This window comes from Zootermopsis nevadensis, unplaced genomic scaffold (assembly GCF_977971745.1).
Source record: "Zootermopsis nevadensis isolate Lab colony 2312 unplaced genomic scaffold, Znev_1.0 Znev_ptg000028l, whole genome shotgun sequence".
In the NCBI taxonomy this organism is placed as follows: Eukaryota; Metazoa; Arthropoda; class Insecta; order Blattodea; family Termopsidae; genus Zootermopsis; species Zootermopsis nevadensis.
The window spans coordinates 17,921,113-17,945,011 of record NW_028259160.1 but is presented as its reverse complement, the minus strand read 5'-3'; the positions used below and the strand labels follow the sequence as shown (position 1 = coordinate 17,945,011).

Here is a 23,899-nt window from a genome sequence, read left to right as displayed (position 1 = left end):
ATCAAACCCCAGTCATCCAAGCTGTAGTCAGAAACTGTACCGACAGGGCCAATCTTACTCCTTTGCACTGCAGCAGTACTTTAATTAAATATACACTTACACACACACATGAATGAGTTTTGTTCAAAAAACTTAATTTATTTATCTTCAAGATCAAGATATGTCACTGACAAACTGCACTCACTGTTCATCACTCTGACTCACCTGCAGTTGGATAGGGGTATCCCTCCGCATCGTAGCGTACACCTGCAAACACACGTTGCTTCTTCTGTTCTGCTTCAGACTTCTGACCAAAACCACCTTCGCTGCTGTCAGTTATGTAGAAAGGGTGGTAACGTGCAGGATTTGTTCGATCATTTCCACCCTCAACAATGAAGGTGTACGTCTGGCCCCGCTCTACATAGATTTCTGGGATCAGCAGATCATTGATATACCAGGAAATTCCCCAAGATGGGTGACCTGATAAAATTAATATTAATTTTAATAAGTAGGATTTGATGTTTTCATGGTGGTGAGTTTGAAAATGGTTGTCTTTTGGGTTGTAGCACCATACAGTCTGGGTAGAGGTTTCAAAATGTTTCAGAGGTCCTTGATGCCTCCATCATTTCAACACTTCATATACCTACTTTAAAAATCAGAGTATTCCAGTATTTTGGGACTTCAGTATTTAATACACAAAATTCTAAAAATGTAAACTTGGTGCTGTGCTTAATTAAGCACATTCCATAAAGAAGTACAGGGAAGTTAAGAGATACTGAGGTTAATGATCAGCTTCAAGCTCTGCCTACTTTACCTTACTTACAGAAAACTTGATGGGCAACAGAGCCAGTTAGAAAATAATTCCTATTCCTACCAGGAATCGAACACATAAAATTCCTATAATCGTTAACATCACAGCTTAAGCTGTCAGACCTGTTCTGACTCAATTACTTTTAACATTGTTTAGAATTAGTCACTCCAGGATTCCTTGCAGTGTTCAACATTTATTTTCCTTGTATGTTTATATTTATTTATTTCTGAGGCCTAACACATACTGTACCTGTGATTGGTGTGTAGCCTCTCTTACCCCCTGTGGGTCCAATGCGAGCCGAGAACACAGACTCCCCTGTAATGACTGCAGGAGGCCATGGTTTGAGAGTCTTTTCATCTGGCAGGTCGAAGAGGGAAGTGGTGCAGGCGTGGTCACTTCTGCTGCTGAAGTCAATGCGTATATCATCTGTACACATACAAGTACAGCACTGATAAGAGCCTTCATGGAAAGTAGAAGGTGAAGAATTAATATCAAATGTTCAAGATTCTAGGTGTAATCATTATGGTAGGTCAACTAACCTTAACCGCCTGTGCACTCACCTGTTGTTTTGTCAGGGGCAGCATGTGAATTTGCCTCCTTGTTACTGTTGAGTGGTCCCACAGCAGCAATAACACTCACTTCTACATCAGTAGGAATGGGCTGGTCATTGATTGGCTCATTGGTCTGAAGTGGACGCCTGTACACAATTGTAGTCACACCGTTCTTTCGTTCACCTGACACCAAAACTGCATCGTTGCGGCCACCAATACGCTCATCCGGACACACACCACTCTTCCCATTACACTAACACAGATATAAACGTAAGACTTATAAGCTCAGCTCAATTTATAGGTTATTTAACAGAACAGCATTTACATATTCAGCAGCGAAGGTAAGTGCTTTAATGTATCTATCTGTCTGACTGGCTGCACAAATGAATGTGTGTTCCATCACACATCCATCCCTGTGCGTTGCCAAGACTATTAATGTAATCAGCCACAGAATGATATATTTGAATTTCTGCCACTACAACATCTAAACTGTCTGATGGATAACATTCTTACAAAATGTAAAGCCAGTGTGGAAATAAACATGAAATTTAATGTGCTACACAGAATTAAAATAATATGTTTAGTTAAAAATCAGTGTTTCCTGGCAGAAAAGGTCTGATGTTACTTTGAGGTTAGGTCTGACAATTATAACCTATTTTGATTATTTTATTATATTTTGAAGACAAGGTGCCAGCATTGTGAACTGGTACATAACACAACAAAAAGTTTCTAATTTAAATGAGCATCTTATAGCAAGAAATTTCAGTTGGTAACTGCTTCATGGCTGGCCTTTAAGAAAATACAACTTGTTCCTAAACTCCACATATCAAAATGGATTTAATTCACGAGGTTCTCAGAAGTAACAAACTCCGTGGAGCAAAGTCCTTCCTGAGAAGCTGGAAGTCACTCAGCTAGTCATGGTATATATATGATATTTATGAAATCCATAGTTTATTACCATGTTCAAAACAACCCATCACAAGTCCCTACTTTAAGCCAGCAGGATCCAGTCCAAGCTCTCACATACTTTAATTTCAAGATACATTTTAATATTAACCTTCAATCTATATTCTTCCCTTAGAGTGATCTTACCAAGTTCTACAACCATACAAAACAAAAGTTCTATCTCTTCTCACAAGAATCCATATAGTAATGCTGACCTGTGCTGTGGCGGACATGTAGTAATCCTCGACCCGGAATGTACCTCGTTCACTGTCATAGAATGCAACCACAACATCACCCCCAATCATATAGGAGCGTCCCTGCTCACCACTGAGACCAAACGCCATGTACTGGTCTTCCCTCATGCGTGCTGCCAACTGTATCTGCACCATGTCACCCTGAAGCTCCCACTGCACCTGCAGGCGCTCGTTAAGCAACTGACGACAGTTGCTTGGCCTCTCCTCTCTTGGATCAGAGGTTGTGCTACTTGTCTGCAAATCAAAGATTCTTTATTAATTCCCCATAAGATACATGAGTATACCGATACTTAAGCATCTTCTGCTGTATGGTTGTGCATGTACAAGGTTTTCAATTTTATAAACAGCAACAAATTCATGAATGATCCATTCCGCAGAAGGAACAAAGTTTAGTAACTCTGTAGAGCTGATACTTTGACAAGCTAATAATCACCCAATCAAGAAATTTTCTGCCTTCCTTTCTACCAGAAGGTTCACTACCATTTTCACAAGATCCTCCCTCTGAACTCTAACATGAGCAAGATTAATCCAATCCACATCATGTTGTTTGATTTGGTCACCCAAACAATATACATATTGTGAAGCGTATAAATCATTAAGTTCTTTATTTTGTAATTTTCTTCATCCAACTGTTAATTCTCCACTTTTATAGACAAAATATTCTCCTTAACTCCCTGTTTTCAGACACCCTCAATCTGAAAGAAGCTGTTACTACAACGTTACAAAAATAAACTTTCACTTTCTCAGTGCGAAGATTTACAGTCATTACCCAAGTATCAGATAAAGTCTCTGTAATGACCTGCTCCCTCAACTCCTTTAACTTTTATTGGCCATGCGTCATGGCACATGCGTACTTGAGCTGACCACGGATTGCAGCACTAAACCCCTAAAGTTCACGTCTGGCCAGTAGTCCCATAGTATGAGGGTTTAAATCCCTTATTCGTGTATTAATGATAGAGGGTGAAATATCCCCCCTTACACAGCAACACTGCAACCATAAGAACAGTCTCTCTCAAAAACTGAACAAACCACAGTTTCATCAACTTTCAATGTAACCTGTACACCATAAGGTATCTATTTTCAGCCTTTACTTAAGCGTGTTTGTACTTACAGGATTGTACCACCAGGGGGGCTGGCAGCACCCATTGAAAGACATGCAACAATACATGCAGCAAAAGTTACACTGGCACAGTTCAACTGTCATAACAAGTCAGACTAGTTCTGGCAAAGAAAATGCTGAAATACAACATTTTCTCATTGTAATACAAAATCTTTTGCTAATACAATATAGTAATGGAACTCACAAGAGAGTAATTGAGTGAGCTTTGTGCTGTTTCTATTGAATACAGCACAGACTAGAATCTGTAGATGAATGCTGCTGAATGGTGAGCAGGAAAGAAGTTTAAAGAGGTCATGGTACATTTGAAGGTGCTAAAGTGACTTTTGCTGCAGGGCCTGAAAACCATGAAGACCTCTAATACTAAAATAACAGCATACACGTGTACATAGAACATTAAGCACAAATTTAAAATACACAAAAGTAAATATACAAATAACTAGACCAAATAAATGTTACTGCTCCTAGAACAGGGGTAAGCAGTTCAATTTATTCAGAAGCCACAAGGGGTTATTCTGATGTGACAGTTAACTGGACAGCCTAGTGAGAAATCTTTTCAAATTAAAGAAATGTCATTAGACAGCTACCAATTTCTTAGTGCATAATTACACTTAATTAATTTCAAAATAATATCCTGCACGGTCATTGACGTTATCAAAGTCTTAAAACACACATGAAAAGAAATATAAAGCTGATCCCACTTGACTTTGTCACATCCACGTCTAGATATAGGAAATGGAAATATGCGGGCTACCCTAGGGAATCCGTAAAACTCATTACCACAACATATGTTGCGATATTTCAAGTTCTTACGGCAGCTGGCATGAAGGTGATTGTCTTCTGGGTTGCTGCACCGTGAAATCTAGTAGAACCTTACCGAGATTTCAGACATGCTTGCTGCCTCCATCATCATTACATCTGAAACATCATTGAATATCCACCAGGGCACAACATCCCAAAAAACAGTCATCTCAAACTGTGCCACAGCCGTCTATGAGACATCGGAATGTTTAAATGTAGATTCAAGGACAGGCGCCAAATGGTACAAGCAATGAGAAAGCTAAACTCAGAATGTCGGCGACACTCACAGTGATCTTGGTCTGTCCCAACGCTGGCGGAACGTCAAGGTCCTTGGGTATAAGAACGTGACCAAAGTTGTGCCTGTACTGAACGCACCACACAGCCAACCAGTCTATGTCATACACTGTGAGGTTTCCTGGAAGCTGGATCTCAATGTCCTCTCCCTGGTAACCCCTCAGTGGTTCTAAACTGGAAGAAGCAACATTGTTATGAATTGTGACACTTCATCTTCAAAATTATCTTATTTACAAGATTTAATTTTGCTTCTACTATGCGCAAAGCTTCATCAAATTCACTCAAACGAGATCACTCGACAAATAGGATAAATCTCAGTAATATATACAATATTACATTAGCTTCCCATCTAATCCTTGGTCTCCAAAGCGATATCTTCCCTCTCTTCCACCATGAATTGATCATGATAATAATATATGGAGAAGAATACAAAGTATAAAATTCCTCATAATGGTGTTTTCTCTGTCTTCTTGTCAGCACCTGAATAAAACCATGACTTCACTGGTGATGTCCGAAACAATCAAAGCTATACAAGTTTGTCCGCCTGAATGAGACTGGTCAGAAGTGAAGTAACATTTTGGCAGAAGACATCAGACACGATTCTGTATTTAAGAGCAATCCGATGAAATGTCAAAATGAGTTTCTGAATACTGCGAACAAGCCGACGCAGTCACCACATTTTGCCTCACTGTAATTATTTAATGGAACAGAAGTTCATGTTGCAGAAACCTGAACATGCGCAATCCCATCTCTGAGTTTGTCGCTCGGTGTAAGTTCAGGCGGGCTCAAAATAACGCTCATGTCCAGAACTTTCCTCTCAAAGACGAGAACCACAAAACATCGGTAGCCATATGTTAGGTTAGGTTAGGTTAGGTGAATTCATTACAGTGAAAGTTGGCAACGCTATCTCACCTGCCCATCTCACTGGGTACCTTGATGCCCAGTGGACTGGGTTCTGTGCCGTTACCAACCCAGAAGTACGCATCGGGCCCTGCTCCGTCGTAGTGTAGGTTGGGAATGTAGAATGTTCTGGCGTCCAGGACACTGACGTTGCCGGATCTGAGACCGTGAGCGAGTCTCTTGAACTCGGGCAGTACCCGTGGTTTGGGCACCTCCAAGTTGTTGGGGATGAAAATGTCACCAAAATTAACCTGCAACGCCACATACACACACATGAGCGTCCTCTCAAATTCGGTGCTAAATATCATTTGACAGTGTCGTTAAACGATGTGTAACAAATCTTTATTCCTTCGTTAATTAATTGCATTGGACCAATTGTTTACATCGTGCAGCGCTGATGGAAAATAATGTAAGAATGAATGTCATCTGGGAATTACTCAGGAAAAGTGGTCATGGCCTACTTAAAATCCTGTACTTACCTGGAAAACAAAAAAACAAAAATAAAAATCCTCTCGGTCACCCAGCACTAGATTATTTCTGCACAAAAATAGATGTAAGTTTTAGGTCTTGCTTAAGTAACAATCTATTCCTGTCACGATTTGAAGGTGCTAAATAAATATAAGGAATAATGAGGATCCAGGGTTTGACCCATGTTTCATCTCTCGAGGTACTCTGACAGATTTGGTGTTCCGATTCTACGCCGAAAGTTCAGAGGGTGATTTAGTACAAATAAACATCACGTTTTAGGGCTTGGAATATCGCTGCATCTCAATAGCGATCTGATAACGCGAGTTCAAAACATTCTGAAGTATTTCAGCCTGTTTCAGACAGGTATCATATACGGTTATTGATAATATTGATAATATTAATAATAAAATTATATAATACATGTGGCACTTGCTAAAAACAATATGGATCCCGGAAATTGCTGCTGCCCTATGTACCTTAGGGACAAGGTCTGTCTCGGGTACATGGAAGTACACACCCTATAAAGTGGTGAATACATGGGATATAATAATAATAATAATAAGAAGAATTAATCAACCGTGACTGTCTGCGTATAAGATGCATCAGCAATGAACAAATATCACGGTCAGGTAAGTAGAATCTATCTGTAAACACAACTGTAGTAATGTCTTCTGGATATAGCACGGCATAGTATGGTAGATATTGACCGACGTTTCAGAAGAGCTTACTGCCTCTATCATCAAGATAATGTCGGAGACAGTGGGCTTCTCTGGAACGTCAATCAACTGTGGTACCGCTCAGAGTCGCCATATTGCACTCTGGCTTTCAAAAACCTTCCCCGGGCGTTTGTGTGAAAACCCCGTCCGGTCCGGCCGTAGAGGAGGGTCGCCTGGACCGTAATTATCTCTTTTCACGGGAATGAAACTGGGGCCTAAGGTAAAACAATTCGAGTTTGCATATGGAAATATGGCCGCCAGCCAGCGTCGAATTCTGCAGAGATGAAACTGTAGCCGAATGAGGAAAATGGGGTACAATTGGGGTGGGGTGGGGGGAAGGGGAGGGGAGGGGTCCTTCTTGTCTGCGCAAAAGTCGCTGCGCGTTTACGCACGAAAATATTTGTCTCTGGCGAAGAGAAGAGTCGGCTTTCAGGCTCTGCCATCTGAAAGCTCATTACAGGTAATGACGTGTCGCAATGCTACAGGGTGGCGCGAGGCTCCAAGGCCGAACACACACTTTCGGCGCAGGCGATGAATATTTGCTTCCCCGGACATCTGCGTCATTCCACGGCATTATCGGCGAAGCCGGACGGTAAAACCCTAAATCAACTACATCTTCCATTTCCCTAATAGAGGCAGCACCATCGCCTTCTAGATCTTCCCGGTGGCTGCTTCTGCCTCCCTTAAATTCTGTAGGCATGTCTTGTTTCCCTGTCTCGCCGCCATTAGTTTAATCGAGTTTACCAAACCTTTCTAGAACTCTGAAAAATTGGGTCCAAGTTTCAGAGGAACACGTGTTTGGTGCTGTCGTTGTGGGTAAGGTAACTGAATTCAAGGCAAAAGACCGTCGAATTGCCGCATGAATGCGAACTGACGGTGGAGGCAGCGTGAACCCGGCGAACAAACTCGTCACAGCCCACGCGCGTCGCTGTCAGTTCTTGACCTTTCCCAGTCTCAAATCTCATTGCATTGAGTCCTCGAGCTTTACGTAAATTAGTTTGCAGGGCAACAAGAAGCCCACGCAGATATCCAGTTTCACCGCCGTAAAAAAATCTCTAATGGCTTTGAAACTTCGCGAAAATTGGTATCTAACGCTCTTTTCCCCTCGCCGCTGAAATTCCTGTTAATATCATTCACTTAAAAGAATTCCGCAATGCGTCGCCACGTTTTAACATTTCAAATTAAACTACAAAACGTCAGCAAACATTTTTATTCCTTCCGTCTGCGTCACTCGGAAAAAAAATACGAAAGAGAATCACAGGCCGTCCAACGTTACGAAACTAAAATTTCTGCGCTTGAATGTAAATTTTAACTAGCGATTTCACGTATCAAAATTAAAACAAAACAGTATGCTACTGAAACTGTCCTGATGATAGAAGCAGTATACTCCTCCGAAACGTTCACCGCCGTGAGAACTCAGATCTCACCAGGACAGTGTCGAAATTTTGGCTTTGGCATTAGCCGCGCTGAACCTTCGGGTTCTGCTACTCCAGCCTCACTTAAATCGTCGATATTAGTAATGTTTAAAGTTCCTGCAAAAGAGCCGCACACATCGACTAACCCGCCACACAACTGTGCCAGAGAAGTTGCCGGGCGTGAAAGGCAACATCAGCCTCCCACAGAAAGATTAGTCTTACGTGTTCAAGAAACTGGCTGCTTTCAAGGACGATTTTTGGCATTTCGACGTGGGCTTCATGCAAAACAGGAATTTTGTTGAAACGAAGCGCGTTCAAGCTCAGTCTATGGCAAACACCAAAGTACGGAAATTAGTCTGGTTTTAATCCGATATTAATTAAACTTAAAAACGACAGAGAGAGGAAGAAGGCGCACTTGTCCATTAAATGGTCCTCAATTGGTGATTTGATGATACGTGTCAAACATTGCTCAAATCAAAGCGCTTATTTTGAAAACAAAAAAACAAAAAACAAAACAACAACAACAACCTAGAATCGAAATAAACTGTTTTCATACCATAGTAATGAACTCGGTGGAATACAATCCTCACTGAAAAGCTCTCAGTCGCTCAGCTAGTCAAAACCTTCTTCGCCTTTTACGTAACCCGAAGGTTCATCACCGTGTCCACAAAAACCCGCCAATGGCCCCTAACCTGAGCCAGAAGAATCCAACCCGTATCTTCCACTGTCCAGTTTCATATCATCCTCTTTCATCTAGGTCAGGATGTTCCGAATGGTCTCCTTCCTTTAGGATTTCCAAAGAAATGTAAGATAATTTGAGATGAGCGCTTAAATAAGCATGGCAGTAGAAGTCCGTCCCGAAAAGCGACCATTACATGGACTAGCGACAGACGAAATAAGATTTAAACAAAACGACGATTTATAACCCGGGGTTGCAAGAAGGCCTGACAAATCACAAAAAATGGTACAGTACAGCACATGGACAATGAAGCTATATAGCTGTTTGAAAATGGCGTCTTCTGACTTGAAGTGCAGTGTAGTCTGATAGAAGTTTACAAAAGTTTCAGGGGTACTTGCTGCCTCCATCATCAGAGCAATCGCTACAACCCAGAAGACACCCATTTTACATTCGTCAAAATGAGAATTTCATATCCTACTTACGTAGTTATTTGTTTGTTTGTTTGTTTGTTCGGGGTTAAACTTCGTCTTTCGTCCTATAAGGACACAGACTGAGGATGTTTCAGAACGGAGTTCTAAGTAGAATATTTTGACCTAAGAGGGACGACGTGACAGGACACTGGAAACATTTGAATAACGAGATACGTCATAAATTGTAATCATGAAATATTATTAGGATGGTGAAGCCAATGAGGATGAGATGGGACGGATATGTATGAGGAAGATGAGATTTTTGCACAAAGGAAAGAGACGAGTTGATAAATTTACGAGTAGACTGGAGGATAAGATACGCGGGCTCTTGTGAACAGTCACAAAATCTTCGGGTTTCAGGCAAGAAATCTGAACCAAATAAGTCAATACAAGAACAACTAGTGTACAGAGTTGGCTAATAATAAAAACATTTGCACGAAAATAAGCTGCAGTCGGGCCCCGTGTTTTTGTGTGACGATAAGCCTTTGGGCAGTTTATGCGAAAGGCAAAGAACTCTGACGTTAAACCAAACGCGCCATGAACAAGGAAGGCGAAACAGATCTGTCAAAGAATTGCTTACGACGAGACGGCGTAACGAGTCATTCAAAATGAATACGACTCCAAATGTAAATGTCAATACATAAATAAGAGTTTCAAAAGAACAATCCGCTTCAACCAACTGCGAGGCAGGGGTGGGTGTGACGTAACACACGGCGGCAGAGCGCATGCCCCACCAGACATGGTCAATGTTTCCAAGGGCGGCTGGGCTCATTTTAACCTCACGTTTTGGTACGGAGGGGGGAGTCACACCCTATCCTCACTCATTACCCCCCTCTCCCGAAACTGTTTTCAACCCCTTGGCTGCTAGACGCCACGACCCCTAGCAGGAAGCAACCTGCAATGCGGCCGCCATCACGCCTCGCAACCAAGCCACAGAGGCCGGTCGCTCTGCTGATACAACACGTGTCCAGTAGATGGCAGATTCGGATATCCTGGTTAACGTGTAATAGTCGCATTTATGCTCGTGGTTCAGTTAATCAACTCTTTGACTCAAAAACAAAAGTTGATACAGAAATATTCAAAGTGAACAGACACAAATAAAACAAGATCAAACTCCAAGCCACGCGAAATGGAATGAAAAGTATGTGGAGAGACATTAATATCGCAAGAGGGATTTGAACCAGCGGTCGGGAAGACCGTGATCATTAAGAATTTCGCTACTAAAATTGCGTTAAGATGGAAACTAAGAAATGGTTTTGTTTACTAAGAACGACGTTGAACTAACAGAATCTAATACATGTAACTAATACACTGATATTCCGTGGCGGTGCGTCTGGCTTACATCAACACTTGCCCGACTTAGACACAAAACATCGTATTTAAGAAGCAAATTATTCTTCTGTTGGGAGGCACTACTTCTACGTGCCTAAAGAAGAAACTAAGAAACTAATTACGTGAATTACGTGAGGGGACGAGCGACTACGTTTTGATATAACAGAGAATTCAGTTCCAGTTACATGCCTCATGAAGACAAACGGACAATTACGCACAGAATGGAAATAAATTTATGTTTACACACAATGAAAGTTTCTCCTAACTTTGACACGTGAGTGTGTCACATATTGTTATTACAATATTAAAGCTTCATTGAAATCGGGGGCCAGACATTCACCAACGCCAACAACGCTGTTGGCTTCAAAGTGCGTAATTAACATGTTATTTGAAAGTGGATTAATCTCATTTATTTTAAAATTCCTGTGTGGTAAAATTGTTGGAGTGGCAGTAAAGCATTTATATAAAGGCACACACACACACATTTCATTAGCAAGTCCTCCATGACGAAAGTTGCGCCCCCGCCGAGCGCATTTTTTAGGGTCGTCTGTGTCCTGTTGACACAGAAAGGGCGAGTTTTTTTTTTAGAGTCAATGGAAAACATCATTTCCAAAGAATTGTCGGCGCTCGCACTATTCTGTCCAGCCGTTTTGAATTTAATTTCACTTCAAAGGTGACTGCATTTACGGGTCTAAATTAACATACGTGAAACTCGAGACGTCACATTTCCGTTATATTAGTTTTATCATGTACAAGTTTCGTCAACTTCAGTTTATTCTCAGGCCCACTTATATAAACGTATGAACTTTCCTTGCCATCTCACTACGAATTACCACTCTGAAGACGAACCTCGTCTAAATAATATTATAAGACTCACTTCCTACCGCAAGGAAAACACAATGCGTTGCCATAACAACGAACAGTTTTTTAGTGACGCTGCGTACTCTGAGAATCGTCAGGGCGATGATGACAGAGGCAGCAGGGACCTCAGAAACGTCGGTAAACTTTTACCACGCTACACGGCGCTACAACCCGGAGGACAGCCATCTTCGTACTCACTCAGATCCTACCCTGGCATTGTTTTGTTAGTCCCAGTTCCCTGGTGACAGAGACGCCAACTAGGAACAAGCGAGCATCGCCTCTGAGAGTCACCGAGTCCCTGGGCATGGCTCTTTCTGTGGACGTGCGTGCTCTTAATTGGGCCCATCACATGGAGAGTCCCTTCACGCGTCCAGTGGGCACTCGATGCGAGCCCACCTACTCCGAATGTGGAGTGTATTCATTTCGGTCGAAGCGAAGATTCTCCTCGTCCTTCAAATTAATCTGCAGTGCCGATTTACGTCACTGCTTCCAAACAAGAGCGCAGTCCTCTCGAAGCTCAAATCTGCGTCAATTTAAACATCACACCTCAGAAGTCTGCACGTGACTGAAGAAACCTCTGATCGGAACGTAACGTTAAGAAGAAAGTAACATCAGTTATTTTACAAAATTATTTCTCCCAATTACGTGGAAAATTAACTCATGACCCAAAGTACAATTTCCCTTTTACAGATTTATTGTCCACGGTACAGAACTGCGATCGAACCACTGTCTCCAGCGGCTCACATCCAGCACAGCAGTTCGTAAAGTAACAAATACGCGGCGAACTGACTTCTGTGCTGCAATATGCGCCTGCAACAATATTAAGATCAAGCCCAATGTTCATCAAAATAATATTCATAGAAACCCAGTCAGACGTAGGAAGATTACTTTAGCGTTAATTAAATGTACTTGAGAAATGTACGGTACAAGGCAGAATAATATTAAAATGGATTCTAAAGAAAGATGGCGACAGCGTTTGAATTGGATTCATCTGGCTCGCGATAGGGTCCAGTGGCGAGCTCTTCGAGAACGCAAATAAAAAAATTCACGTTCCATAAAATGCAGGACACTTCTAGATCAGATGAACGACTACAAGCTTCTCATGGAGGACTCTGCTTCTTCAAGCTAATTTTCATATGTGTAACCTCTGACTACGCTAAACTTTGCAGCAAACATGCAGTTACGCCCATTCAACGAAAAATGATTAACTTCCTGGTCAAAAGGGAGTCACAGTATCGACACGGCGATACATTAACGCGCTAATTGTAAGTCTCGCTCTCCGACAATCGATTGTTATCGCACTGATGTGCCTGCCAGGGGAAGTCCCGGCCTCATCATCACGCAGAAAGGGGACCATTTGTAGCAATTCAATTTATTCATAACGCCGTCTGCCAGCACCGGGAGGTTCATAAAGTCGGTCCACCTACTCGGCACAGCATCACTCACCCACCCGCGTACTTTGACGCCAGTTGCCAGTTGCAATGGAGTTGGCAGAGAATATAATCGGCCACATGGTAAGAAAAACGTAGGTAGAAACAAGAAAAGACGGTAAGATCCGTACTCAAAAGCGTCGGAGCAGAATTCTTCGTCTGACTACTTAACGACTGCCGAATGTGAGAGAGGCGGTAAATTATGAATTGGAAAGGGTGTGTTGGGAAGTGGTTGTGGCCTGTTGTAAGGAACTATCACAGCACTTGCCTGGAAGCAACGACAAACTCGCGAAACATCTCAGTGTGGATCCGCTTCGGTCGGGAGTCGACCACAGGAGCACGAAAGAGAACAAACATTCAATCCCTGCATTCAGAGCTAGGAGGAGGAGAGGCGTCACTCCACTGCGTCGGTACGCAATCTTAAAACGCGTCAGGTACATGTGGGGCTGGACCGACCTGCGAATCAACTGCTCCCACCGGGCGGTTGAGAATATTCTGATTCCCGTTTGCTAGCTAAAACCTTGGAGGTTAAAACATACAAAAGCATAATTTTGATTGTGGTTTTGTAAGGACATGGCACTCGGTCCACAGATTCGGGGTGTCTGAGATCAGGGTACTGAGGAGAATATTTACACTCAAGAGGGTTGAAGTGACAGGAGTCTGGAAGAAAGGGTATCTCCTCAGCAATGCCCCAACCAATGACGATAAGATGAGCAGAACATGTAGCATGCATGACAGATACATGAAACTCTTGCAGAAGTTTAGTTTGAAAGCGTAAAACTCACAGGTCATTCGGGAGAAGTGGCTGTGGCTGGGAGGATAATATTAAAATCGGTTTCCTACCTCTGGTGCGCCCACCAAGCGTCTATTCGAAAAGTTTCGCAGGTAACGTTTCTCGATACCACGTTTCGGGTCACCCGGTTACCGGCGTACCAGTCACTAACGAGTGGCTCCATATCTGCTTTCTCCATGGTTGCAGTTGGGGGTAGGAGAGAGACAATAAGGGTGGTCAATAGCCCGAAGAGAATGAATCAGGAAATAAGGGTGAGATTCTAGCAGGGGGTGTAGAAGCGTGTCTTGTAGTGAGGGCGGTTCAGTTTATTATTATCATCATTGCAGTCTTGTACCATGTAACGGGAGGTGGAGGGACCAAAAATTGAGGGTGGCACATTTAAGGGAGTCTTTCTGAAGTGCTGGGCCTCACAACAGTGGCACCAGCCAGAACAGGGAAAGTCAATTTTATTTTACTTGTGAAGGGGGGGGGGGGGGGGCTATTTAGAAGTGAACTCAGGACGGCAGCCTCGTGACAGTATTTCGAAGGCCTGCTAGCGATATCGGTTGTTTACTTCGATATTAAACCCTCAATGATCCCTGCCCTCGAGGTGTCGAGGCAGACATTTTCAAACCACTGTAATTAGCGCCATGGGGCAGTAAAGTTCTTGCTGAGAAGCTGACAGTCGCTATGCCAGCCAAGATATGACCACCTTCTCTTTCCCTCCACCCTCCTGTCACATCCACCACCCCTCTTAGGTCCAAGTGGTCTCCTCAGAACCCTGTTTTCAACACCCTCGATCTGCGTTCTTCCTCTAAGATGGCTCCAAACTTCACGCAAGACAGCAGGTACCACCGCGAACTTCGCTCCTCACGATTTCAGATCGTGAGTGGCAAGACACGAGAATCTGAACCACGCGTTCCCCGAATTCAACAGATCGAAACGTCGTCTTGAATGCAATATTCCTATCAATGTTATCAGCAGCAATTTAAGAAGTACAGCTCCGATCAAAAGTAAAGCGCGTCTCGCTAGCAATTTAGCAGCCAACATTAATTAACGCCTGTCGTGTCTTATACATCGCACCGCAAAACTTCTCATCAAAACGTCGGGCGACTTTTCTGCAGAGTAGCGAGCTCTTGAGGGACAGGCAGTCTGTTCAAAGTGCGAAACGAATGACGACGAATTCCGGGGAATCTTTTGATGCCGTCAGCAGACTTCCAGCGGCCGAGTTCCAAGAACAAGCAAGCCCTTCCGCCCTGCAAGCAGCTGAGGGCCGGAGTTAATTGCTCTCGCATTCGGATGCTAATTGCCGCGGTGACAAAGCCCTTGCGACTGTCAGCCACAGCGACACTTCAGCACCGCGACTGCAGCCTGTCGTCCTGGGTTTGAGCTCTGTTCTACGTCAACGCTAACACCAGTCCGTTTCTCGTAAGCCATTTGTAGCTGTTTATTTAACGACGCTCAAATCATTACGAGTCTAATGACAGGATTATTAATAAACAATGCGTTTTCAGGTACTATCCGGACACTTGCCTGGACTGACTGAGGCAAATCACGAACGGCCTCGAGTCAGGATACCCTGTCTCCAGGCCGAGATTTCAACCCGGGACCTCCCGAACACGAAGGATAGCTTAGCCCTTTGGAGTCCTAGGATAAGGAAGGATAATATTAAAATGCATCTTAAAGATAATGGGCGTAAGCGATGTGAAGTGGATTCATGTGGCTTAGGACAAGGCCCGGACTCTTGTGAAGACGGCAATAAACCTTTGGGTTCGTAAAAGATGAACGACTATGAGCTTCTTAAGGCTTTGCAGAGTGTGCTGACTGATGTTCAGGCGAAAACCCGCTCGTTGCCAAGTGCTCCAAGTACTGTCTTGTCCGAATAAGAAGATCGGGTGTAAAACTGGGAAAGACCACCGACAGGCCAAACGCGGATCTGACGACTGCATTGGTTGTCATGCCAACGGCTCTACAATGTCCGCGCTGAAAACGCATTACCATTCCGTTGTAAAAACATCGTCTCCAGTCTGAAAGACACTGTGGTTAGGTAGCCTACAACAAATTCCGTAAGGGCCTGAGAGCTGTGTAACTGAAACTCGTCCTCAGGATTTGAGGTTCTCAAGAGGGCGAGGATGGGAATGACCGTCTTCCGGGGCTTTCTGCGTCCAACATTAAAGTGACCGAGCCCCAAGCAGCTCCGAAACGTCGGCAAAATCCTACGGGACTCAAACTAAAGACGGCCATGTTCGCAAATCATCAATGCCTACGAACGCGGCCTCAAACGAGTGCCCCCAGAACCCACTGTCGCTTGAGCTGAGCTGACCGACCAAATGGCTTTTAAGATGATGAAAGGCCAAAGCGTCCCGTGAATACGGAATGGCACACGGCCCCAAGGAAACATCCTCCAGAAGTTAAATGGACTGGGCGAGGTGGCAAGGGCAAAGTTCCGCCCCTGCCAGGATTCGAACCGCGGTCGTCCAACCCGTACGAGCCACTGAACTGACACGTGTTCACGAGATTTAAAGACGTCGCAACTTCACGGCACTGCTAATTGCAAAGCCCAAGGTACAAAATAGCTTCTAGTTATGTCAGCATTAGCCGTTCCCCAGTCCATAAAAACTGAAGGTATCGATTTACTGAGATTTAAGGGCTGAAGGGTGGATCATGGGGAGGGTTGAAAGGAAACTGTAAAGGAGATTTAGGAAATTGGTGTCGGAAAAGCGCAATAAAATATACAGTAACTCCCCCCTTCCACCACCGCCATCTGACACCCTTGTTTCTTTGCAAACACCTTGAAAGATTAACGGCGGAACGGCGTAGCAAAATAAGCTCTTTTGGTCTGAGAGAAGCAGCACCCTGCACACGTTACAAGCTGCAGGAAGGCAGCCCGGACCACGACCGAACTCATGGCGAGAGGTCCGAGGGTTCTCGGCTGTGAACAAACACGGCGACGTTCATCTTCTGGGTTGCGACGCCGTGTGGACTCATAGGTAGATATGAAAGCTTCGGAGGAGCATAATTCCTACATCTTCAGGGCTAAAAATAGGCCTGAAAATCTTGTGGTCCACGCTGATAAAGTAATTTATTGGCGAAAAATAAGTGTTACTAAAATAAGAGCAGAAAACTCTAGTAGCTGCTAGTACAGGGAAGTTGGTCTAGAAGAAAACGCGGAGAAAATTACGTCCTGTCACCGGACTTAAGGACAGCATCAATATGTTAAGGCGAGTTGACAGATCCTTTGAAAATATCGTGGTCCGGTGGCTATGAATATAAAAAAAAACACTATCGCTAAGAAAGAGCGAATTCTGACCGTACTCGCCAACACAAAGTTCAAAATCTTCTATTTCTGAGCCTCGTACCTAAAAGCCTAATAAATCAAATATCAGAACCATAAATTTACCTTCGACTTCGTGGGTGTTTCACCGCAAGAAACACTTATGGATCGAGGGTGTCTGCGAACGGGGTGCTGAGGGGGATGAAGCGACAGGAAGGAGGAGAGAGAATCGTAATCACGTAGCACCAATGAGCGACACAACAAATGCATACAAAATTTTGGACGAAAAACGTTAAGGACAGAAATCCCTTCCAAACATAAGCGTAGACCGGAGAGCAATCTTAAAATGGATCAAGGGTTTTGAAATAGATTCTTGTGGCTTCGGCTCTTGTGAACGCGGTAATGAACCTATGTACTCGATAAAAGGCGGTGGTCCATGGAGTTAGGCGAGCTAACCCGATGACAGCTTGTCCCAGGCTTTCCTCTGCGATTCGTCCCCGTAATACGCGCAAAACCTTCGCGGCAGAAGGTTTTAATGCACTGTATTTTGAGGCGGAGATTTAAGTTGAGCCGTGTGTAGGGTGAAGTCGATAGCCCGATCAGAGCCCCCGGTCCATTTCTTTAATCGACCCCTAAGTTGCAGGGGCGGCGGGGGAGGGTAAAAGCTTTCGGGTAGAGTGGGGCGTCCAGATAACGGGACAGAGAACACCGCGAGGTTCGCCTCTCATAAACCTTAGGGTCCAGGCGTGAAGAACGTTTACTCCCTCGCGACTGGCTTGTGAGTGTTTCGGCTACAGAATTCGCGACCATCCACGGTTCGGAAGTTATGTTATATCTAGAACTGTAGAGTGTATTTTAAATTAATTAACAGACAGATGGAAGTTAAAACATATTTTCTAACGTGTTCTGCTATATTCGTTTATACTGATGCAACTCAAAGTGGCAGACTGCTGCTAATCACGCGAAACACTCAGTGTTTCAGCTCTACAACGAAACTAAATGAAATTTAAATTCTGCCAATGTTTAATTCTGTCAGTAAGACGGCTGGCATGAAAAACATGAGGACAAGAAATGATGTGGATGGCGGATGTGGTGGATAAACTTCCTGTTCAACTTATGCCTTAAATTTAACTTGCAGTTAAAGAACATGTCGCATGAGGTGGCATAACCTGAGTGCAAGGCGAAGCGTCAAGACATTTCAGACATGGACCGTCTTCATCTCAGTTGAAAAATAACGTGCTCAAGATACAAACCGTGAACCGCCGGCACCAGACGGAGAGCCACCGGATGTCACGAATTCGCTTTCCCATTGGCAGTCGCAATAAGACGTCACTGTTGTTGAACGATCCCAGGACTGGCGGATCTCTGGAACAAGAAGGACACTATCAGCTTGAAAAGCGCTTAAGCCAGAAACACAATGCATGTCCACGATACAAGCGAAATCAGCTGAAAATGTCTACTTTCTAACAGCTGAATAGAGACAATTCGCAAGTATACGAACCAGGAGATCCACTTCGGTGTTCAGTGTTGTAACGCTACGGGCGGCAGCCAACAAGACCGCACGCTGCCACAACCCAAAACACCATGACTCCCATAAGACCATATCGATGGCACGGCCAATGCATTAAGACGCTTAAATCTTAAATTAATCATCTGAAGCCGAAGTTCATCTACACGATATTCAAAGTTCCAGTTCTTGCCTCAAAGAAAACACAACCTGTCTCCATGACAACGATCAAATGGATAATGTCGTTAAGGAAATAATCAAACGATAATTACGATAAACTTCTGAGTTAAGAAAGAACTGAGAAACCACTTGTCATGTCTGAGTAGAAGTGAGGATAATATTAACATCGATCTTAAATAAATCGGGTCTGAAGGGTGGGGACTGGATTTAACTGGCTCTTGGTTAGATTCCAACAATCAGCGATTAAAGAAGTCTGTGGTGCTCCATGCAATTCGTTAGTTATGATACAACCCGACCACTTCTTGGCCTCGAAGACGTCAGAAAAGAGCAGTTAACAGGAAAGCTAAAACAAACACGACTGTGGATGTGTGAAGCCACAAATGCCGTACGTGATGACAGCAAGGGGTGTACAAACCGGTGGCAAGAACCGCAGTCCACTCTACCCGTCCGGGAACAGAACCTCGCTCCTTCGGACCGCAGCCGGTGACCTGCTGGCTCTGAAACGCGCCTTGTCTTAACACTGGCACTGCCCAACATCGAGGATGAAGCCACGCTCCTCCACTGTTTCGTTTCGTGTTCCTCCCGCGTACGATTTGCTTTTATAACGGATTTCATTTCCCATTCTGACGTATCTCGTGTTCACGCTACGCCAAGTTACAAACGGGTTTGCGTTCCCTCATATAAACCCCAAGAGAACGGGGGGGGGGGGATTCTCATGCACACTTTAAAGCCACAAAGTGCGTCCCACTGTAACGACGCACCGCGCCCACGTCGCGTCGTACGTACGGATTGTGATCAAATTTGGCTCGCAGAAAACTGACTGTTGCTCAGCTGCTTAAGAAACTAAACGTCTTTTACGTAACCAAAATTTCAACACCGTGTTCACATGAGCACGCCACTGGACCATATCCTGGAATAATTCAGTTTAGTTAATAACTTTACGTATTACTTCCTTAAAATACATTTTAATATTACCCTTAATTCTCCGAAGCGGACTCTACTCTCAGAGGTTTCCCAACAAAAATTCTGCATGCCTTCTACACGTTCCACCCACGAGATCCTTCTTAAGTTCATGACCTTAATAATTTTTGTTGAACAGGACCAATTATGGAGCTCGACATCGCGAGTTTTCCTCAGGTCCAGAGACGCCAGCAGACCGGAGAGCCTGCACACCACTGCGCGTTAAAAATACGCCCATTTCGGTTTGATAGGATTTATCCCCTTGTTCCCCGTTAAGGGTCCTCGAACTCAAGCTGATGTGATTCCATTTGGAAGGGAGCGCCCTTTTATTCGATTCGTCACGAGAAGGAAGCCGCTGATGCGAATCTCCTTATTGTCAGCTGATTTATACGAATAAATTCAATACATAAACACGTTTCCATCTTCCCACAGGGGAATCCCTGATTCACCTGCCCCCAGGAACACGCATGAATACAAAAGCAACTGCACAAGGTTCTCGTAAATCCGACATGTGAAGGCGCGTTCCCGGTTCCTTGAATTCCTCTTTCCAACTACGCACAGGAACACAGAATCTCCTGTCGCCGACTCCGGTCTACACATCCAAAACATTTTTAAAAAAACACACGAACCTGTAACTACACCAGTTTGTTTTTGCGGGGTGAAACTCGCCCCTCGCTCTGAGCAGCGAACGGCGAGAGGTCGAGCCCAGTACCCGGTTCGAAGACCGCAGGATGGAGATAATTACGTAACGAAGAACTTCATAATTTGCATTCCGCAGAAAATATCATAAGCGTTATCACATAAATGATTAGACAGGCGGAGTTTGTAGCACGAAAGGAGCCCCTAAGTGCACAGAGACGTCAGTCGGACAACGTCGAGGGAAGCTGAGCGTTGATGGGGAAGATAATATTAAAACGAATCTTAATGAAATAGTGTTGCAAGGTGTTGACTGTGTTTAAGTGGCGCAGAAGAGGAACCAGAGGCTCTCTTTAGTTTCTCAGGAAGGATTTTCCTCCAAACTCTCGGGCAAACGTCACACGGACACCGCTTGCAGATAAAAAAAGGGAATTAAAGTAGCCCACAGCGGCTGCTGGTCTGGTGAAGGTTGGAAACCCCTGCGTTTCACAGAACGTTTGGCAACGAGACACCCCAAAAAACATGATAGTCTTGTCACTGAACATTCTGGAACGGCTTTAAATTTAATCTCTGGAATGTTTGTACCACTGATGACGAGAAAGTGGCGTGATCTTACGAAGTAACATAAAAGCGCTCGTCTGGATCACACGGACGGCCAGACGGACAAACACATCGTCTCGAAGACCACACCCTGATTCTTCCGAACCCTTCTAAACACGAGGGCATGGCATGGGCCGCGGACCACAAGCTGAGAGCCCGCAAAGTGCATAACAATTCTCTCCCTTGCCGTCTTTATGTGTATATCAGGGACTCCTCCTGTCATTGCCCAGACAAGCTCTCACCCTTGATTAAAGATGAAACAATTACAAAGCCGTTCCGAGCCTGTCCCCCCCCCCCCCTCTCCAACCGAGCGGCAATGGCACACGACACTGAAAAGGTTCGCAACCAGAGGCTCTCCAGTTGCTTCAGTCTTTTATTCTACTTGTTATTATTATTTGTTGCTCATTTAACGACGCTATCAGCAGCTCAGGCCACATAGCGTTCAATTATAGGATGTGGAAGGAAGCACTGTGGCCCAAATCAGAACACTATCCCAGCAGTTCCGTCGATGGACTGAGGAAAATCAAGAGAAACTCAGGACAGCCGGTCTCAGGGCCAAGATTTGAAAGTGTCACATCCGGAATACGAAGCAGGCACGCTGGCATCAGAGTAGAAAAACTAAATTCACGAAGAAGAGTCCTTTTTGAGAAGCTCATCATCTCTCAACCGGTCAAGACATTTACGGCACATCACGAAACCCGAAAGTCCATTTTCACAAAAGCCCACCGATGACCTCTACCCAAGAAAGATAAATCCAAATCACATCTTGGCATCCTAAATTTCTAAACACCTATTTTAATATTATACTGCCGCCATTCAGGTATGAAATATTCACGATACAGTTTTCTTTAAGCAGGTTCCACCACACGAGGACTGCGCCCTCACTTCAGCACAACCTTACCGTCTGCCAGTGTCTCGGAACAGGACCCATTATCTCCTAATTTAAAGCTTTTAACTTCAAGACTTCATCCCCGTGCCATCCCCCGTTCTAACAAACCCTCTTCAGCCCACGGCACTTCTAGTCACCGAAGGAACGGAAGGGTGCGCAGTTACGCCCGCAGGGGCAATGCGTGAGCGTCTGCCAAATTTGTGCCCTACGCTCTAAAAACACGATTATCGGACGCCAAATTTTCAAAACAAAGATTCACTATTTCGGTTACAACGCGAAATTAACATGAAATAAACGCCTGTAAGTCCGTCTGAATCAATTACTGATCGAAATTTGACTAAATTTAGTTCTGCGGTAGATCCACTCTGCAATGCAGTTACCGAGCTCAAAAAAAGTAACCAGTCCATGAAGCACAGCTCTTTTTAAGAAACCAAGAGTACACTCAGCTAGTCAATAATTTCCCAGCCCTTTATGGAACCTCGAGGTTCATCACAGTCCCCACAACAGCCGACCACTGAATCCTATTCCGAGCCAGACGAACGCAATCCACAATTTCATATCCTCTGCAAGACTTTGCTGCCTTCAGGTTTAGTGGCAACAATTTCTCATCTCCCATGCGTGCTGCACGTCCGGTCAGTTCTTCGCCCTGATTTCCCGGACTGTACACTGTCGCCGGGTCTCCCAGTGCATTACTGGCAGTGGATTTTGCCAACGTCAGTAAATCTGGTTTTTGAGCCACCAGGCATTGTTGACGGACGAAAAGAGATCGCGTGGGCGAGGGGATTAGGCCGGAAATGGAGCTCCATAACGCCACGGCGGGGGATAAAGCGACGGGGCGGGGGAGGGGGGTGAGAGGCGATCGGCCCAGTGTTGTTGTGCCATCGTGCGGCAATTATTGGGTACCGGAAGTCACGAGGAGTGCGCGAAGTGAGCGCGGGGATGCGTCAGGCTGAGATGAATCTGTCTTCTTCAGCATCCTCAGCAAGGGATTCAGACAGCCGAGCGACAGAGTGACAGGGCAACGGCTGTTCCAGCCCGGATTTCTTTTTGTATTCCTTCTGACAGCCTTATGAATACTTTAACGTTCACCAATGGTCTATTACATTTTGGTCGTTTCAGGAATTATTGGGTTACTAAGCAACGAAAACAGCAGCGCACATATCGCGTTCTTGCATTAAACTAGAGACGGGCATCAACGATGCAGATGGAGGGAGCATGTTCCTCTGAAACGTTGGTTACCTCAATTCTACACAGCTTCATAACCCAGTAGAACAACACGAAAATCTGCACCGCCTTGAGAACCTCAAATCTCATATATGGTACGAACGTTTATACACAAGACAGTGTCAAATACTCAACCTGCAGTTTTTTATAATTATGTAAATGTGAAATCGGAAGTTTGCATTAAAACGCTTGTCGTACTAAATTTTGGCACAATCGGTTCAAACAACCCCGACTTTTTACACGAAGGCTTACCTCAGTCGGAACAGACCCATGGAACAAACAGGCAGGATCACAAAATCACTACAGTATTTATTCTCCTAGAATGACTAATTAACTAATTAAGCACCATGTCATCACGAAGTATGTTGCAGCTGAATCTCAGTACCAAATGGACAAAATCGGGCAACTTCAACTTTGCATCCATGTGACAGGTGAGCCCCAAAGTGGGTGCCCTCGAAGAGAATCTAACCCCAGTCGTAAACTTGTAGCCAATAAATTTACTTGTTCACCTAATTACATCTGCTTTCACGTTCTACATTGCATGACCGACACAAACCACGAAAAGTCAGAATAATCTGTCTGCACCCAGATTCTGGAACTGGAAATGCCAACTGGAAAGTACATCGAGCTGACAGATGGCTAAAACCGGCTCCAATTCCTCGTGATGTTCGGGAAATCCTCAACTCACCTTCCTTTGTAATTCTCCGGGTAAGGAACTATGAAGCCCTCAGGAGACGGCCGTGGAGTGTTGCCAACCCAAAAGTAAGCGTCTGAAAAAAAAAAGGCGGACAAATTAAATCACAACTCCCGGAAAAGTTTTTCTGTCAGCTGCTG

The 23,899-nt window shown here is 44.3% G+C and overlaps 1 protein-coding gene across 3 annotated transcripts in view; it reads right to left on the bottom strand.

Moving 5' to 3' along the window:
* Positions 1-23,899, bottom strand: part of LOC110826707 (protein Skeletor, isoforms B/C) — a 66,444-nt gene that overhangs the window by 14,694 nt on the left and 27,851 nt on the right. For all 3 annotated transcript variants that reach the window (XR_015537422.1, XR_015537423.1, XM_022057583.2), the window contains exons 3-10: positions 23,754-23,835; positions 18,323-18,434; positions 5,665-5,903; positions 4,746-4,926; positions 2,502-2,774; positions 1,351-1,594; positions 1,040-1,216; positions 205-459 (exon numbers count right to left, since the gene is read on the bottom strand). Coding sequence is in view for 1 of the 3 variants with exons in the window: in XM_022057583.2 (XP_021913275.1) it covers positions 205-459; positions 1,040-1,216; positions 1,351-1,594; positions 2,502-2,774; positions 4,746-4,926; positions 5,665-5,903; positions 18,323-18,434; positions 23,754-23,835 (1,563 nt within the window). In the remaining 2 variants the exon portion in view is untranslated. The remainder of the gene's footprint in view (positions 1-204; positions 460-1,039; positions 1,217-1,350; positions 1,595-2,501; positions 2,775-4,745; positions 4,927-5,664; positions 5,904-18,322; positions 18,435-23,753; positions 23,836-23,899) is intronic.